This window comes from Acipenser ruthenus, chromosome 12, assembly GCF_902713425.1.
Source record: "Acipenser ruthenus chromosome 12, fAciRut3.2 maternal haplotype, whole genome shotgun sequence".
Classification (NCBI taxonomy): domain Eukaryota; kingdom Metazoa; phylum Chordata; class Actinopteri; order Acipenseriformes; family Acipenseridae; genus Acipenser; species Acipenser ruthenus.
In genome coordinates this window covers 13,414,367-13,434,314 of record NC_081200.1, presented here as the reverse complement: position 1 = coordinate 13,434,314, position 19,948 = coordinate 13,414,367, and the positions used below count along the sequence as shown (strand labels likewise).

The window sequence follows — 19,948 nt, the reverse complement described above, 5'->3', positions numbered from 1 at the left end:
ACCTGCAAAACAAAACGACATTATGTTTGATAAGAACACTGTTCTCATCCATCACATTGGATATAGTTGTGAAGTAAAGGAAGGAGAGTTTGTGGCTATAGATACAGTACCTATTGATTTGGGGTTGAAAGTGTCAGGTCTGGGCTTTACTTTTGTAATTTATCATTAATGTTACAGATACATTTTCACTCACTGTGGTACTGCAGCAAAAAGGGAACTAACATTCACAGCAGTCCATTGTAAAGTAGAAATCTAGTGGTTTTCAACATACTTGCACAAACATACTTTTCCATCACAGAATGAAGTGGGCTTTCAGTTTATTTCGCCATAGCACTTTATCAGAGTTCTGACAGCGGCAGGAAAACCATGGTTACTGGTTGTTTTGTAGCCCATTTTGGCTTTCTTTAGTATTGAATCTGTTCCAAAAGTTAAAATATTAGGAGTTTGAGTACTGCAATTTATTACGCTAGTGTATACTGAGTGTAAACAAACGAGCTGCCAAAACTTTACAAATCATTTCAACCAGGTCGGCCCCTTATCCCAACAATGTGCCTTCAATCAAATCAAAGTGGTACATGCCCAATCACATTTCATCAGGAAGCAGCCAATCACAACACTTAACTCTTGGAGTACAGCACTCATTCTTCAACAGGGCTGAGCATTCCACGTCTTTTTAGGTTACAGTACTTCGATAGAATAACAAGGTATGAGAGCATGAGATTAAGGTAGTGTAAAGATAATATCCAGAACACTTGTCTGTGAGCACCTGTGGTAATTGTTAGCGCACATGATCTGGAAAAAAAAGGGCACCTTCATTTTTTTAACTTTAGTTTCACAAGTATTTGAAGTTAGACAGCCAGCCAGCAAGATCCACAGCAAACTTTAGTCAAATATGTGCCAGCACTGTACTGGCGCACAGCTGTCATCCTTGTCCTTTGTTTTACTCTGTTACCATCAGTTATAACAAATAAAATTCACCCTATATGTATATTCCTGTTAAAGAGTGTAATTCCATCTGTAGTTATAGTGACTCACTAAAGCTTCAATTTCTTGGTTCATCAAGTCACCAGCACCCCTTGATGGAACTGCAGCCTTATTGTCTGGTGTATATGATTGCTTTAGCTGCAATGAACACAGTGTTATATTGAAAAACAATTCCAAAACAATACTGATAACTCAATACTGTCAGTAAGTTTAGTTTCATCTCTAAAATGCAAACTGTTTGCATTTAAGGTTATTACTCATGTTGCATTGCCAATAGCAATGCTATTTAACACTAAGGACCAGGATCATGTTAACACGATCATACTGAAGTGGGCTTCTAGGACCGTGATCGTGTAAACAAGATAAAAAAAGCACTTTCTTTTGATGACTTACAGGGCCACCGTACTTTGCAGTACAGGCTTGAAACACACATCAATGGATAGGGGAGGGACTAACATTCACTTCCTGATTTTTTTTTTTTCCCGTGTGATGTTATCAGTGGCGGCTCCTTGGCGTAGGCAAGGGAGGCACTGCTGCCTCAAAATTAAGCAAAAAATAAATTAAAAAAATCACATACTGAGTGATCACTTACAGTTGATGGAAAATCTTGCTTCTCTGTGCTGTACTGCTTCCCAGACAGTCGCTAGAGGAGCGGAGGACAAAGGAGATTTTGCCTACTCCAGAAGAGTGATTAGCCAATCATATTCCTCATCACGCAACGTCACACACGTTAAACACAGCAAAAGGAGGCAGGAGGCGGGTCTCCATCCGCAGTGTCTGCCAATCATTGATCTCACTCTGCCTGAACTCCAGCGTGCGTTGATTGTGTGTGGAAGCGGCAATAGAGAGAACGAGTAGTGAACGACGATACCGGTAACTCTTATTTTCATTTTTTTGAAATAAGCTAAAAAAAACAAAAACCATAACCAAACATACAGATGCGTAAAGTGCTTTATTTCAAATGTTCAACACTTGGTTTTCTGCCATAAGTCTAATAGATAATGCCACAGTGTTATTTATGATGAGTAAGCTTGTTGGTTGGCAGTGAATTAGACATATATATATTTTTTTTTTATCATAATCGTCCTCTTAGGGTTTTTTTTATAATAGGCATAGTACTGTCTGCTTATTATTATTATTATTATTATTATTATTATTATTATTATTATTATTATTATTATTATTATTATAGGGTGTTGGTATTATTGTCTGGTTTCATGATTGCCTATTCAGTTATTAGCTATTAGTGCTTTGCTTTGTTCGTGTATCGTAGTAAACAAACAGAAATGTTTAGGTAAATTGCAGCATTTCTATTGAATAGCATCTTTTCAAATGTAATAGCAAAAAAGTCAGACCTGCTGCCAATATTTTATGCCTCCCCAATTTTTGGGACCACCAGCCGCTACTGGACGTCACTGAGCGGGGCATTTAGTGTCTAAAGGGCGGCGACAGTTTACAGCAGACCAGCAGAGACAAAAGCAGAAACAAAACATCACAGGAACTTGTTTAGAGCAAATAAAAAAAGGGGAAACACTGTAAATCTGATGTATTTGACTTATAATTATATTACAACATGTATTCTGTCTTGTGTTTTAATATATATGTTTTTACATTTATCTAGAAATGAGTGGATATAAGCATATACTATTTCATGAACTAAATGTATCAGGTAAGTTTTTTGTCCTTATTACTGATAATAATGGAATGGATAACTATTTTATTTATAAATATTTATTTTGAGAAAATAAATCGAGTCCATTATTGCTTATAAAGGTGAAACAGTGTCTTGTACCTTGCCCAAACATCAATATTTTTCAACAAAACTTTTAGGAAGTATTGTAAGGTCCCTCGGGTCATAGAATAACGCGTTTTATACATGTATCTCTAGGCAGAATACAAAATAAAAAAATACTTAACAAAAAAAAAAAAAAAAAGAAATATTGTGTTGAAAAAAAAAAGCAAAATGTTTGTATGGTTTCTGAAGTACTTTGTAATGTTCCACATAGTGTTCTGAAAAACACAATTTCCAAGATGCTACTGTAGAAAATAGATTTTTAGTGATTTTTTATAGGAAGAGAGTCAACTAGAGCCAAAAAAACACCTGGTCCTGGGGGAACATCCCACTGAAAAATGCTTGGTCCTGAAAGGGTTAAACCACTTATTATTAGAGGTCCATGCATCTCTCACCTACCTCCTTGATTGTGATCATATTGATTTTTCTTTCACCACAGCCCCTGGGTTGACAGGTATAATCAGAAATGTGTACAGCTTTTCAACCAAGGCACTCAACATGTGGACATAGATTCAATTCAGCTGCTGTGAATGTGGCTGGCAGACCGTCTCAAGCAAAGAGAAAAGAAGAGTCGGCTGGCTTGAAAAACATGCGATTACTGCCATGAAAACATTCTGGATTCCAGGCCCACGTTAATGCTTCCCTTTAGCAGCCTGGGCCTCACTGATTTTTCAGAAATACTGTCATTAAAACCACTGGCAAACTTTAATTAAAAGCTACACTATATCTTTTCCAAACCTAACAAGATTATACAATTGAAGTATAGATCTACTCTTTTGCTCTTAATTGTACTGTCATTCTTGATATGTATTTTTTGTATACAACTGTAAGTCGCCCTGGGTAAGGGCATCTGCTAAGAAATTAATAATAATAATAATAATAATAATAATAATAATAATAATAATAATAATAATAATAATAGATTATTGTCATATTTAAAATATTTTCTTCGGTGAACATTTACTTTTTATCGGCTTTTGAGTGCCTTACTGCCTCTACTCTCAATTTCCAGTCAGGTAGAATTTAGCAATCACTAACACACTCAATTAATAGCACATTCTTTTAGTTTGGGCAAAAGGTGTTCAAGAAAGAAACTGCCTCCTTTTGTGTATATTCCTTATGTAATGGATTTGACTGGTTTACATTTGGCAAGTTTCCATCTGCCACTGGGACCATGTTGAAAACCATTTAAAATCAATTCTGTTGTTTCCATCAGCAGCAGACACAGATCAAACGATTTGATAAGGACTCAATCGGCCCCAGTTAGGATGATGGTGTGACAGAAATCAAAATGTAATCTAGTTCATGTAGTGAAACTGTTTGCAAAATGTATTGTGCATTAAAAAAAGAATGGTGTCGATACTATACAGGGTTGAGAGGCTGAGTAACTGCTCGATGTGTTTTCCAGCAACATGTTAACTACGGATTCCTAGCTAGTTTGTCGTAATGCAGGCTGTTTTTAATGCAGATCTTTGTTTTCAATTGCTCTGTGGTTCATTCAACAGTCCACTTCAGTGTATTTTAAAAGCCATTTGAAGAGCTACAAGCTCATATAAATAACATTTCCTCATCATAGATCTGTCAGAACATATGAGGTATAATTGTGGTAAATTGCTCTACCTTGGATGCATTGCAGGGATCCATCTTCTGCCCTTATTGTGAAGGTTTCTCCTGGGTTGACTTGAACAAAAATGACCTGCCAAGAGAAAAAAAAACTGTTAAATATATATTTCAAACTCACTCTTCAAAAATGTCTTAAATACCGTGCATGTCTCACGTAACTTAACACAGGACTTTTACATTGGACAATAAAGATCAACTGTACTGTAAACACTTAACTGTAAGGCTTTAGCCTATAGAACTGCACATTGGAACCATACACATTCTGAAATGTTTCATGGCTAATGGATGTAGTTTTCTACCCATGGCTGATAATCAGGTCTTAAATCAGCATTTTGAAGTCTCATTTTAAACCCTGTGATTAAGCATTCTAATATATACACTAGAGTGTTTTTGAAGTTTCTGCTCAGGGGAGTGACTGGTGCACAGTGTAATACGTTTGACTGGTTCACTTAGTCAGTGCCATACCAGTGAACATCTGAAATTGTGTTCAACTTTGCTTATTGATACAAGTATTTCAGGATAAGGTGCTGGCTTGCAGTAAACTGACTTGTGTTGGTAGGTAATATTGGTCTATAGGATTTTTGTACTGCTTATCTTTAATAAATGCATGTTGGAATTTCAAATATGCAGAGAAATCTCAAGAGTGAAAACCCACAAATGACCACAGGTCTCGGGCCCAGACGGGGACAATATTATTATATGACAACTGTATAGATAAAGAAAATATAACTTAATGTGTAAGAAGAAGTATTTCAAGTGAAATGAAAAGACACACACATACATTTGAAATGTTTTTTTTGGTTTTTTTTTTTTTTACAGTAAACAAGACTGGTTTTCAATCCTGTTTCTCTTCCACTGGTGCAGGTTGTGTTTCAACTAAATATCTGATTTTAAATGCATTTTCATTCCCAGTGTACATAAAACAGCACTTACAGACGCCATCTGAGACTTTAAAACGTGTGGAAACTGAGACTATATCCAACCGCAGACTGCAATACAACTGGTTGAAACAAAAACCTGGTCTGTACCTGATGGTGCAGGTTTTGAGCAAGTCATTGATTCATCAATTGAGCGCATTATTGATTTACATCTAGACCTGCAGTTCATGCATACACACATAATCGTTTCACAATTTGTGCATTACCTGTACAGTAACTTAATACATAACAGCAATCACAGCTGATTACAATAAAGTTGATTACGCTGCACTTGTGCATACATTTCAACAAAAAAACATCACAACTGAAAACATTACAAGTAAAAAAACATATAATTCAATAATAGTAAATACTTTTTTATGTGGCTTGTAAAACATCTGCTTTACCCTCAAGTGTATCAAGTTACAGAACAGATTCTTACCATCATATTGTCGGAATATGTGTTCCAAACAGTACATTTCTGGTTGTGCATCTGAAAAAGTTGTGTTTGTGGCCTTCCCAGACTCTACAGGTATAAAAAAGCTTTTTAACATCATTCTCCAGCATGCAATATCATTGGCAGTTCTTCATGCTTAATTCTGTGCTCCCATTTCGTGCAAAATGATCTGCTGCTCTGGTTGCTGTGGTAACCAGAATGTAATCTACAAAGTCAGCTCAGGTTTGAAAAAAAGAAAGAATGAAAAACTCAGATTTCTACAGCAGTAGCATCAACATAACCCCAAAGGAAACACAGAGGACTAGAAAAGAGCAATTCGACACAGTCCATACACACAAATAAGACCTGTTGCTTCCCAGGTGTTATCTGACAGCAAAACTCAAGTTTTGAATGAATGGTGGAACGAACTCAAATAATAACAAATACACAACTGTTGAGCATAGCCGGCTAAGGCAGTATCTACACCTCAGTGCTTGATTTTTAATTCAAACAGAAAAAAAAGAGCCTGATGATTCTTCCTTGACAACCGACACGCAGTAGACAACAACAGGCCTTGCATCACGCACACTGGTTAGAGGATGAGTCAGACACTGGCACAACTCTGTGGCACTTAACCTTTCAGATCTAGTGGTCTTTTACTGTTCCCTTTCTTAACAAAGCAATTTGTGAACGCTACAAGTCTCCTCAGATGAAAGCCCGGCCGAATGCAAACAGCAGATCCATCTCTCGTTTAGCTCCCCATGGAAAGACTTGCCCAATTAGAGGGGAATTGATGGACCTGCAGAGTTGATTTGACAGGAAAAGGAAACAGAGACACCAGGCTCTCTTCCTGACACAGTGCATACCCAACAATGACACATCAGAGTCCAATTCAAACAATTATGTTGTGTGTGTGTACGTATGTATGTGTGTGGTTTTGCTTAATTCTTACATATTTCAAATTGAATTCACTGAAGCTGCATATGAATTCTAATATTTGAGCACTATGACTATTTACTAGAATTCTGCTATCAATAATATGGAGTGTGGCCTGGACGTCGCCAGGTTCGAGTCCAGGCTATTCCACAGCCGACCGTGGATGGGAGCTCCCAGGGGGCGGCGCTCAATTGGCCGAGCGTCGTCCGGGGGGTGGGAGGGTTAGTTCGGCCAGGGTGTCCTCGGCTCACCGTGCACCAGCAACCCCTGTAGTCTGGCCGGGCACCTGCGGGCTTGCCTGTAAGCTGCCCAGAGCTGCGTTGTCCTCCGACGCTGTAGCTCTGAGGCGGCTGCACGGTGAGTCTGCAGAGTGTAAAGAAGCGGGCGGCTGACGGCACACGCTTCGGAGGACAGCGTGTGTTCATCTTCGCCCCTCCTGAGTCAGCGCAGGGGTGGTAGCGGTGAGCTGAGCCTAAAAATAATTGGGCATTTCAAATTGGGGAGAAAATAATAAAAACTAATTGGCAAGAACTAAATTTTAAAAAAATAAATAAATAAATAATATGGAGTGTGATTTCCAAAGTTTACTTCCGAAACAGATTAAAAGTAAGGAAAAGCACTCAAAATTCCCTTACCAATTTTTGAAAACCAGGCCTCATGGCTCCATATTTTGTGCCTTTTCAACAGTTAGCTACCAGATGGTGATCACAACTGTATTGCCAACTAACCTAGAAACTCCTGAACTCCTGGTTGCTGAAAACTGGTTTACTGTACTGGTAGTAGGAGCTAGAGTGCCAGATATGCTCCTAGTTCTCGGATGTTTGACTGTCAGGTTTACACCTCACAAATTAGTCCCAGTACTATGAGGAAACAATTGAAGTTTGAATACAGGTTTAATGTTTGTGTGCCACTGAAATTAAGCGTATGCACCATGTACTGTATGGAGACTCGAGAATGTAGCCACACAGCAAGTGACCACAAAATACAATCAAGTTCCAATTATATTTTGCAAAACACTAAGCATACATATTCTAAGTTGTGAATTAGTTCCTAAATTGCCTTGTTGAGCACCGATATCCTGAATACAGTGCTGCAGATTACAGAAAGGCCTCAAACACAACATCTTAGTCATGTAGAATGATATCAGCCTGGTACCAAAGCCAACCAGGGAAAGGGAATCTGGCACACACAACCTCAGTCTCAGTGCTTTCTTTTCTATTTTTATTTTTTTTTTATGTTTAAACTTCATCACCTTTTGTCGTTCACAATGTATATTTACAGTATAAAACACAACCTTAAAAACAAAGCCTTCATTTATGTGTGAGGTCTAAAAACGCACTTTTTAAAGTTATGTCTACTGAGGAAAGGGACATTATTGTCAACGTTTTTTAATTGTTTGTTATTTTTTGTTTTGTTTCTTTCTTTCTTTATTTTAATTATGATGTCATGGTTAGTATTAGTATTAGCATTAGTATTATATACACAGACCCCTGATTCCCAAAGTTAACTTCCTCATTATATATGGATAGCTGTAATCTCCAATAGAACTTGGTGAAGTTTTTTTTTCTTCTTTTTTTTCTCTAGAGTGGTTGCACTACAGATATCAGCAATTTTTTTAAATTGTTTAATTTATTTTTATTTTTAATTTAGTCGTCACCAATTTTTTTATCCCAGTTTTTCTCCCCAATTTAGTATGCCCAATTATTATCTGTATCCTCAGCTCACCGCTCGCAAACCCCCCCGCCGACTCGGGAAACGGCGGCTGCAACACGCATCCTCCGAAACGTGCTCCTGCCTAGCCATCATTTTTCGCACTGCGGATCCACAGCGATGCCACCAGACCTATAGTGCCGGAGGACAACACAGATCTGACGGCTCCACTGCAGAACCACAGGCGCCCTATCAGCCACAGGGGTGGCTGATGCGCGGTGAGCCGTGGATTCCCCTGCCGACCTAAGCCCTCCCTACCCAGGCAGCACTCGGCCAATTGTGCGCTGCCCCCTAGGAACTCCCGGTCGCGTCAGCTGTGACATAGCCTGGATTCGACCCTGCGATTTCCAGGCTATAGGGCACATCCTGCACGCAAAGTGCCTTTACTGGATGTGCCACTCGGGAGGCCCGAACTTGGTGAAGTTTACAGTCTTATTACTACCATGTCAGTGTGTGTAATAAGAATGTGACGCCACTGCTGTGGCCTGTATTCATCAATCATGCATCATCCTGTCAGAATTATAAACAAACTGATAAAAAATGGCAGACTCTCGCCAAAACAATGGTTTCTCAAAAAAGGCGAAAGGGAAACGCTCCTCACCGAGCTGACTCTATCACAGATGATGAAAATAAATCTGCTTTTTACTTCAGGAACAGTCAGAACGGCGGACCCGGCAGCGCTCCTGAACATGGTATTTTTTTCTGAACAGTCACCATTTCGCTCTCCGGACTAAGGAGCAGCATGACCTCCTGTGGGGAGACATCTCTCTGAATACCGACTCGCTTGGAAACGAGTTTCTACAATATTCAGAGAGACAAACCAAGACGCGGTCTGGGGACAACACAGGAGACATACGGTTGCTGAAACTAAGAATGTACAGCAACACCGAAAATGCTGCAGCTTTACAATTAATATTTGTTAAAAAAATATATATATTTGTTCAGCTTTACAATATTTGTGTTTGTGTGTTCAGTCAATTACAACTCTCCATATATAATACATAATTAAGTATAGGTGAGTGTGTGTAATCAAGCCAGTTAAGGGCTTCTCGTGGCCTATGATGTCCCATAACCCCCTGAAGCCCTTAACAGGCTTATTACACACACTTGCCTATAGTTAGGCTTGCTACTATTCGATTTTAATTTTTTTGCCAAATCGATGATTAATATCGATTTACCGTTTTTTTTTTCAATCTTTATTTTTCAATTGAAGCGAGAATGGGTGAAATCAACCTTTATGCTTAAAAAAAACACCAGACTTTTTATGCCATTGAGAAATGTCTCAACATGCAACAAAACCATGGTTACCAACATTCTAGTTGAAATAACATTTGGTCACAGCGGAGCTGCCTTGTATAGGTAAAAATCCTACACAAATTAAAAAATGGTCTCAAATAAGCCTTAGAAAACACAGTATAAAAGTGTACAAGTAAAAATTTTTACAAGTAAAAATAATACGCACAGAACAAAACATTTGATAGCTGAACAAAACTAACTTGCCCTTATTATCAAGTCTGAGCTCCACCCCTCTCCTGCTTCGGCACAGCTGGAGTCACTGAAGGAAAGGTAGACAGGCCCGCTTGGTCCTAACGCGGAGACTTCAGCCATTGTTCAGGGTATTGTGCATAATACTCATTAAGTGTTTTCCTCTTGTGCCCCATTTTCAAATCAAACTAGTAACTGTCACTGTATATACCTATAGAAAAAGCGTACCTACACCTTAACCCATTAATTTCAAAGTAGGCGCTTTGAATGACAGGCGCTGTAGCTGGCAAATGAAAGTGCACAGTCGGTGCAAGTTTGATGATTGACAGTCATTTAAACGAATGAGAGCATTCTAGCGCTGCTTCATGCTATTATTGATGCTATTATTAACAGTAGTTGTAGTCTTAGTAGTATCAAGTTAATGAAAGTACCAATTTTCTTAGAACTATCTATAGGAACAATAATGGGGAATGACAGACAAGGAAACTACGTGGGTTTTACCTTCAGAAGGTACAGTTCCACAATATTCAGACTGCTAGACTGCAACATATGATTTAATTAAGGGAATGTTAAATAGTTCTTGAAGCAAACTAATGTCTTTAATTTGGTTTCAATTCACTGGCACGCTTCAGGCAACATTATTAATGCTTTGTCTGCTTTCCATCAACCTACTCTTCAGATGGAATTTGCATACTACTTTAGACAGTCTTGCTGGCACATGAATAATAATAGACAATGAGCTGTTTTTATTCAATTTTAGAGCCTTTATACAAAATGGACAGGCATATAAGGTTTTCTTATGTTCTTATGTTCTCATGAGATAAGGCCAGTCTGCCAGTCAAGCAGAAAGTCAAAAGTGTCTCTGGCAAACTTGAGACTTATCAGTCAAAGTTCCTGACAGCTTCACTCCCCTTGTTGTGAGGGAGAGACTAAGTCAACACAACCCTGGCTGACAGTAGAAAAATCGGTGTGAAGTACTCGTGCAAAGAGGTTTAACTGATTCAATCTATGTCCTAAAATTAAGTCCTGAAGGTAGAGCATCTCAACAATGTTAAAAATCTAATTAAAAGTCTTCTCTAAGATACAGCTAACAGAATCAAATTAGCTCTGCAGTACACTGTCTGACTTGACTCAAACATTCTAGTAATTCTAGTAACACTTCAGTTTATATTACAAACCATCTATAATGTATCAATAAGTTTGTGTAAAAACAATATTAGACAGTCATTTTTGATAATAACAAGATATAAGAATATGTAAATACGGTATTTCTAATAAACCCTATATTTTCTTGGTAACAGTCACATGTATTCACACTTTATAAACAATAATATAGAAGACATTCATTGACAGGAAAGTTCAGGGTGCCAAACAATTGTATTACAATAGACTGCAGAACGAACTGCATGCAGAACAAATTCTTCCCAATAACTGTAACACCTTCATCAAGAAATCTCAAAATGACTACAGGGGTTTTTATCATGGCTTCCTGGTTTAACAGAAAAAGTGTAACAAAGTGAATCAAAACTAAGCTTATTATTTTCTGCAAAGACCACTTGTGTTTCAAAGTGCCTCTAAAAAAAACTTTGTGAAATGAATTGCCAGCCTCTTCAAAACATAAAGGCCGAAAGATGAACATAACACATGGTGACTCACCTGTTGAGATCCATCCCCATTAACCATGTGAGGCATCATGGGTAACTCGCCATTGAGTAAGGCAGGCAGGTCCAGCGGGATCTGGTCTGTCATCATCATTGTGACGTACATTCATGGAGAACTTTCCTCTACAGACTTTCTGCAAGAGAAGAGCCAGACCACACAGTGTCACTTATATATCAGGACAAACCAGGGGACACACTTATTACGTCAAACTAGAGTACAGTAGATGGTTCGGTTAATTGTCTTTGTACATTAACACTAATAAATGTATAAGCTGGAATGTTTGACTTAGTTGATCTCATTAATCTATACCCTGCCAGGATAAGCCAGCCATGGACAGAGCTTTTTACAGCACTGGGGAATCCCCAGTAGTGCTGTAAAATGCTCTGATAAAATCCATATGTGGGTTATCCTAGCAGGATATGGGTTGACCTCTTGGTTTCTTACACAGTAGATTTTCCTCACCATTTAATTGGATAATATTAATTAAATGGTGATAATTGAATGTGTTTTCGGTCTTGGAAATCCCTTTCATACATTATTATTATTAGACCAATTGTCTCAGCAAATCAGGTTCTAAGTAGACTGTTATCCAACAGGGTAAAGTTTTTTTTTTTTTTTTTTTTTTTTATTTTAAATTGGCAGCATACATTTCAAGTAGCTTAAGCAAACCGGTCTAAAATACAACCTAAAACATTAAAGTAATGTCTTCATACACATAAACATTTGTTTGGTTTAGAACAGCATATGTATCCTCCACAGCTGTCATTACGTGGAAGTAATTGACTTTGACTTTCTCTACTGTCGCAGACAATCACCCCGGGAAGCTTTGCTTAATTGCATCACTGATCACTAAACATTTTAATTCTAGAAAAGGAAATCTCCAACACAAAAGGGTTAATAGGTCATATAGTACATAATCCAAAAATCTTAACCCAGACTTCCTTTGTGTATCTTCAGTAAGAAGTGTGTGACCTGAACCTTAGTGTTAGGGCTTGTAGACCGCCCAGGAGAGCAAACAGTCATTTCAAACCCCACTGTAAACAAGTATCTCCACTGTAAACGTTAAACCTTAGTGAATGTGTGGACTGTGCAGTGTGTGCACCCGTCTTTCTAAACAAAAAACACAACTGTCACTTAAAATGGAGCTCCCTTACTAATTCCACCATGGTCACCAATTGCACCGTGAACGCCTCCTCTTTGCAGCCTGCATGTAACATTACAGCTAGGGGTGGGTATCAGCAGTGTCTTCACGATACGATACGTATTTGAGATACGAGGGTCACGATACGATACAGTAAATTAAGCATGAAACATAAAAAAAAAATAATAATCACACAATTGTCTCAGCGTGTGCAAGTGTGCAATAACACTGGTAAAGCATTTTTGGTTAAATAAGCTTCATGGCCTGTTTTGCTTTTGTTTCCTGTTTATTCTTTAAAATAAAGGTAATTAAAACAAAAGTACAATATCAGGGCTCCAGACAAAGTTTTTGTCTAGGAGCCAGTGTCTCCAGGCCACAAAAATTGGTCGCCAAATTCAATTGCTGGGTGCCACTTCAGGAGCAAGTTGGTTGCTACCATATTCAACTGCTTAAAATACAACAACTTGTTAAAACACTGAAGTGATATTAAAACAGTAAGTTAATGTCTGTACTCGCTTGTTTGTTGCCACGTTTTGCTGAGTGGTTAATCTATGCAGCATGTTTATATTTTTAATATTTTGCAAGTGTTGTGTCTGGAATTGGTGACAGCACCTCTAATTGTGTACAGTGTAACATGGGAAATAGAAGGCTGCAGCTCCAATGTTCAGTGTCAGTGAAGTCTTGATCTGACACTGATGAGACTATCAACATTAATAACCCTCCTCCGCTCAGCTTCTGTTTCGCTCAGATGCTGGCGGACTTGACAAAAACACCCTTAAAGTACTCAGTACTCAAAATAACAAGGCTCTCTAAATGCTTGTATATATAACAAATGCGTCTCGCTGTGACAATTTTGTTAAAAAGTCAAGTGTTTGGTCAGTATTTCAATTTTTTTTGTAAGCTTTCTGGGTCAGCTGGAAATGCAGGCCGCCACCATATTGGAACCTTTCTGGCGCCTCTGTTCCGTCATATCGTTGACAGCCACCCACACCAGTGAACGCCAGCAGGGTGAATTATGTCAGAATGCAAAGCGTTCGGGTGCAAAAATAACAAAAGGAAAAACAGTAACAAAAAGTATGTTTGTGTGCCTAAGTCTTTAAACCAACAAAGGGTGGCCATAACAAAACAATGGCTACATAATACAGGAATGGGACATACACTCAATAGAATAGAATGTGTGACTATAGAGCGAGTCAACGACAGGACGTCTCACAAAGCGCAATGGAAGAGAGCTCCAATACATTCAATGTTCATTTGATTTAATGGTTTTTATATGATATATGTTTTCTATTGAAATGGTTATACATTAATTTGCATTACAGTTCCCCTTTAACACAGTGAATGGTAGGTGAGGCTGCTAGAGTGCATGATAATAAATAATATTCTCTATCAGTGTAGACTCAAATTAATGCATGCTCATGTTTATGTTATGTTAGTAGACAACATTGTAAAATTAAATAAAATAAAAACACAGTGTACTGATACAGGGGTCACTGTATCGATAATCGTATCGTCAAGAAAAATATCACACTTTACCGTGAGAATCAATGAATCGGCACACCCCTAATTACAGCACACTACTTTCTAAATGAAAGTCCCTCTCAGACACCGTGCTGTGTTCCCTGTACCAAAATGAAAACCCTATTTGAGCGCAATCCCCTTTTTGACCTATTCAGATAACCATACTACAACTGGGTTAAAAAAGAAATTTGCGTCAAGGAAAAGCGTCTTCCAATAATCTGAAATATTTAACTTCTCCTTGCGTTTTAAGGACGCTAATTGCTGTATATGAAACAAGCTAGGTCATTCATTTAATCTCCATTATTATGTAAGCAGTATGTATGTTTATATGCAAAATATTAGAAAGTAATAAACTAAGGTATACAGTACTATATTTAATTAGATCATAAAGTTATATGTCAATTTTATAACACAAAAATAAGTTGGCGGATAAAATTCTGTAACTATGGTACATTATCAGAGAGGCTGTTACTTGCAGAGAAAATTAGTCTCTACTAACCTAAGCCTAGAACAGATTTTTATAAGCCCTTTTAACAAACATACTTCAGCGATACAACCAATTTCAGACAATTACTTGATTAAAGAACTAAAAGTTTAATAATTTAAATTAAATTAATCCTTAATATAAGCTTCGGTGCAAGTTTTAGTTCATAGACAGTACGAGTTTAAGATGTTGTTTCTGTGTTAATAAAAGTTTTTAAAACATACTTTTCATGTCTTTTCCTTGAGAAATTATATAAAAAAGGTAGTAAAAGAAAATGATTTAAATCATTTTTTTTTTGTGAATCAAGTGATTTAAAATCAGTTGACTTGATTTAAATCAGCCAACCCTGCTTTTAAAACCACAGGACACATACTGGTATGCACCATTTCCCACCAGCAGTTGTGTGTCAAACAGGAGAAAAGAAAATAACGGGTGTGTCACCGTGACTACAGTATCACTATTCCAGCTATTTATACCGGTACTATCGCTTATCTGTGATGTGACCCGTAACTAATCCTCAGACAATGTTCCAGTAGCTTTGTTTGTCTTATTTCTTTGGAACTAGCTACTGTACTAAGCAATGACGTGATGAGTCTCAGGGAAATTAAATTGTTACATTTACGCATTTTGTTAAACCTACCTGTTGGTCTGGTAATTCAGTACTTTATCTAGTATGAGAAAAGTTGAAACTATGAGCAATCATGTTTAACGTAACTTATTGGTGTCTGTTTATAATATACCTCCATATTTTTTGCCTTGTACGGTCTTGTTAACAGTCTAGTTTGTTTACAATCCCGAAAAGTAGTAGTGACCAAATAGACCCTATTTTCCACCATGTAAATTTAGTGAAGTCAAAATATGATGCTATTATCACACTTTCTGTAATAACACCTGTTTTATATTTTCCTATGCTCTTGGGATATTAAACTTAAATGAAGGTGAATTTTCAACACAACATAATAAGGGAATGTGGAAAATCTAGGTTGCCATCACAACAACAGAATGATTTTGCTGGCATGATATTTTTATTGCTGTATTTATATAAACAACCTTCTTAAACATGTAAAACTTGTTTTCCATTTGAGAAAAACACAGCCTTTATACTAAATTGATTCCAGTGCCCTTTAACACAGATATGTCCTGGTTGTTGTATGCCCCTTGAGAGCCATATACTTCAATTAACTCGGATTAATAGGCTAACTGTCAGGTTGCACGCTGCCTCAGTGGCCCTTGTACAAGATGGTGGCAACTAACATAGTTAACAGCTTGTCTAGGGTTTGAAATTAGTGGGTTTGTTGTCACCCTTTGCCCGGACGCTGTAGACATTTACCATAAAGCATTAAACTCCTCAGACATGCTTGCATGGTAATTACTGTCCTCCAAAAAATGAAATCATTCTGAAGAACAGGCTTGTCCAAGGCCAACTGGATATATTTACAGGATCAGGTTTGGGCACAAACAGCCTAAAAACTGAGGAAAACAAAATGGAATATGCTTAGCTCTAAGTCCATGATAACATGCTAGAATGCACGGGTGTACAAGACAATTGTGTATTAGATAAACGAGACAATGGGGACTATCCAGAGCCAATAATGTGCATTCCGTGGCTGGATACAGACATACTGCCTCAGTGCTTGATCTTGCCAGATCTAAGTACAGTAGCGACTGTATGCACGGTAAAGCCCACTTATTATAAAGCTTCTTAATGTAATTTATGGCATCCTACAAACAGTGAAACAGTGGCAATCGAGTTTCAAGGAAGGCATAAGCTTGTATGTCAACACAAACTACTAGGGAATGTAAGCAGAGGACCACCAATAACAGTTTTGAGCTAAAGAAGAGTACACAGGAAGATAAAACCTTTGGAATAATGTAGTAAAGGGATGTATATTTATTAAAAAACAACTGTGGGACAGTGCAGCTTCAGAGTTTCAAGCCACCTAATTGTGGTTTACTAGACCCCTTACTGTTTAAATCAATAAAGATCATAAGGAGGGTGGTGTCTGAATGGCTGGAATGACTTCCAGGTGTATCAATCCACTTGTGCACTTCTGCAATTTTGCTATTTCTCCCTACTTTCCATACATTTTTTAATGTGAGAAAAAAAAATTGTATAATTTAATACTTATCACATCTCAGAATGTTTCAAGGACAAATGGCGGCCCAACCTGTTTTTATGGTAAGGTCCTATAAAAGTGTCCAGGTAGTGCATCATTTAGTGTTGGACAGTTTCAGGCTGCTGCTTTAAAAGTTTTAAAAGGTTTCTCTCATGAATACACAAGCTTCCAGGTAGCTAGGCACCCATTTGCCAATGCCTGTGGCATTTCAAGGTGCTACTCCAATTTCAGTCTATTACTGTAAAAAAAAAAAAGTTGGCTTGCTGCCCTATTGTTTCCGAGCAGGCAGAAAATAATAAGTTACATTGCTTGTGCTGTAATTTTCAAGGTTTTGCTTTGTTTCCTTGACATTCTTTCTGAATGTATGTCAATCATCTACTGTGTTCCTTATTGGTGGATGAGGTTTTTTAATATATAATAGCTATTTATTCCTAATGCTACTTGTCATGTAACTTCTTGAGAGAGCTAATGGTGTGATATCCATGGTTTACAGACAGCCTTGGAGCTTGATCTTGTCAAGCTCCAAGGCTACTTTTGCATTATGCATTATAAAGTGTTTACAAATCCATTCCAACTAATGCGTATTTTGCCTCTGGCATACATTTTAGAATGCAACCAAAAATAATCTAAGCAACACTAACTGAATGAATGATTTTTTAAAATTGAAAGGATTTTGACTTTGGAGAACAGAATTGTAAAGTTGCTTTTCTGAAGGAGAATCTGCCCCTAACCAACCATCAGCAGCAAGCGCATAAAGGCTCTGTGTGTTATTCTCTCATGTCGCTCCTTTTATTTTGGCCTCCTCCACCCCGGCCACCACCTTGCAGCATACCTGCTAGCTGTGGCACTGGGATGCATGTAACCGTTCATGTTTTTCCAGCCGGCCTTATGCAGGTAGCCTTTGTGCACCCACGGACGAGGCCTCCAGCCAAATTTATTATTCACTTGGGCCCTATGCACCCATCACAGTAATCGGGCCCTGAGCACCCATCACAGTTCCTAAACTATCTGCAATTGCAATCAATAAATCTCATCCATGGCGGATTCTCCATGCTGAATCTGCAGTTTTGGGGTAGTGGCTTGACTGTACCAAAAATGTTGACATAACAATAGCAGAACACTCAACACTACAGAAATCTATGAAATTATGAGCCATTTACCCACAGCACACAAAACCACAGCATTGTGGAGCAAAGCAAGATTCATCACATGAAGCAGCAGGAAATGGAAAGTTCACTAACTCATAGCTGACAGCTAGCAGTTCACCAAAAGTAATGAATAACCTTTTTAAAAGAGCAAAGTGTTCTAAAACTGTTAAAGCCTTGGATTCAGACTGAGGGATGAAGTCAGCATGAGATCATCTTTATTTAAAAGAAGTTATCACAATTTGCACACTGTCTTAGTGATTAATGAATCGCACTCTCCTTGTTTAAGAGTAAACGTAAATTACCCCCTTTATTAATACCAATACCAAAAAATTATAAGAGATGCAACAATCAATTCATCAATTATTGATTGTCATGGCTTTTATTTTGCAAGCCTGAATTTAACATTTGTTGATGGATTAATTGCCCTGATACATTATTTGGATATATTATATTACCAGCATGTGCATGTTTTCAGTTGTATCTGAAGGCTTTCATGATGAGTCTGTGTTATTTTTCTTTTGAATAGTTAAGTGATCTCAATGCATTTTCTGGCCGATATTCAGTAAGGAAACTTTGCAATGTGGTATTTAAAAAAAAAGTCTAGGGAGGTTCAATGCTTCACAGTAGCTCTCTACAAATCACAAGAGGAATAGGTTGCGATGCAACACAGTAAGATTCCTTGATAAAGCATTTCAGCAAGAGTCCTTTTTTAAGTGCAGCCTGCTTGTTGATTTTCCATAGTGACTTCTGTCATGATTAAGCATCATTAGGCATCACCACAGGCTATATGTTAGAGGAGTTGGAGCCTGGTGTTCCTGCTTGCCAAACTGATGACATGGGAAATTATTGTAAATTCTGTAACAGCAGGCATGCAACTTGTTACTGACTATTACATCATCAGAGACTAACCTGGCATAAATCTGCTGAATATCAGAATACAACATTTCTGTTCAAATATAAAATGTCCATTCATAAAACACAGCAAAATCCTTGAATTCAAGAGCTTCCTTCTCATAGACCTCTATTGGAAATAAGAGGCCACAGTTAGACATAAACAGAAACACACTTGCCATAACAGTCAAATGGAAGCACGATCACAATGGGTATCCTAGGTGCAGACATTTCTTCAGGGAATCTGGAGGTGGAACAACCCACCTTTCAGACTGGATACTAAAGTACCTGCCAAACAAGCACCTTACATGAGCTATCAAAGTCTGTCAGATCTGTCATGTGAAATATAGCTCATTTACACAGTGTGTTAAGTCGCCAGTGAACCCATTTAAATGGGTCATATAGGACACCAAATACCTGAAAGAAACATCCAATGTACCAATTAAGAATCCCAGTCAGGACTGCCCAGTCCCTGACCACATTCCGGCGCCTCCTTAAGACTCACCTCTTCAAACAGCACCTGTAGAACTCCTCTGTTTGTATCCTGGGACACTATCACCCTTCATGTAAATGTGCTTTATTTTGCTCTTATCTGCCCCCTATTTTACTGCATTTAATCCTGTACTTCAGAATACTGTAATCTGCCAAGTGTTTAACCTGTAGTACTTTGTATTTAATCATATCCTGATGTAACTATCACTATTTAATCATATCCTGATGTAACTATCACTATTATCTGCTGTATTATTGAATTGTGGTTTGTCACACTTGTACTTTGCTTGAACAAAAGTTATTGTATTTCTTGCTCTTATTGTATTACTTGTATTGTAACACTTGAAATGTATTTGCTTACGATTGTAAGTCGCCCTGGATAAGGGCGTCTGCTAAGAAATAAATAATAATAATAAAATCCCACTATATTCTTGATTCTATCATAAAGCGTACACTTATCTTGTGTCCACTCCATAATCAGCTAGCCATGAGTTTCCCCAGTGTTCACACTTATAATTAACTGCGGCCGCTTTCACACATCTGTGAATGTCTTTTAGCCAGTTCAAGTTATGACTCACATCCCTGATCTAAGGCTAAAAAGCTTTCTTT

General features: G+C 37.8%; 1 protein-coding gene across 5 annotated transcripts in view; it reads right to left on the bottom strand.

The window, feature by feature from the left end:
* LOC117417358 (fibronectin type III domain-containing protein 3B-like) overlaps positions 1 to 19,948 on the bottom strand; it is a 247,917-nt gene that overhangs the window by 165,958 nt on the left and 62,011 nt on the right. For 4 of the 5 annotated variants that reach the window (XM_034029463.3, XM_034029464.3, XM_059034586.1 and 1 more), the window contains exons 2-4: positions 11,540 to 11,678; positions 5,759 to 5,842; positions 4,397 to 4,472 (exon numbers count right to left, since the gene is read on the bottom strand). In XM_034029463.3, coding sequence (XP_033885354.1) covers positions 4,397 to 4,472; positions 5,759 to 5,842; positions 11,540 to 11,650 — 271 coding nt within the window. In that variant the 5' untranslated portion in view covers positions 11,651 to 11,678. The remainder of the gene's footprint in view (positions 1 to 4,396; positions 4,473 to 5,758; positions 5,843 to 11,539; positions 11,679 to 19,948) is intronic. The other variant, XM_059034587.1, reaches the window with a different exon arrangement.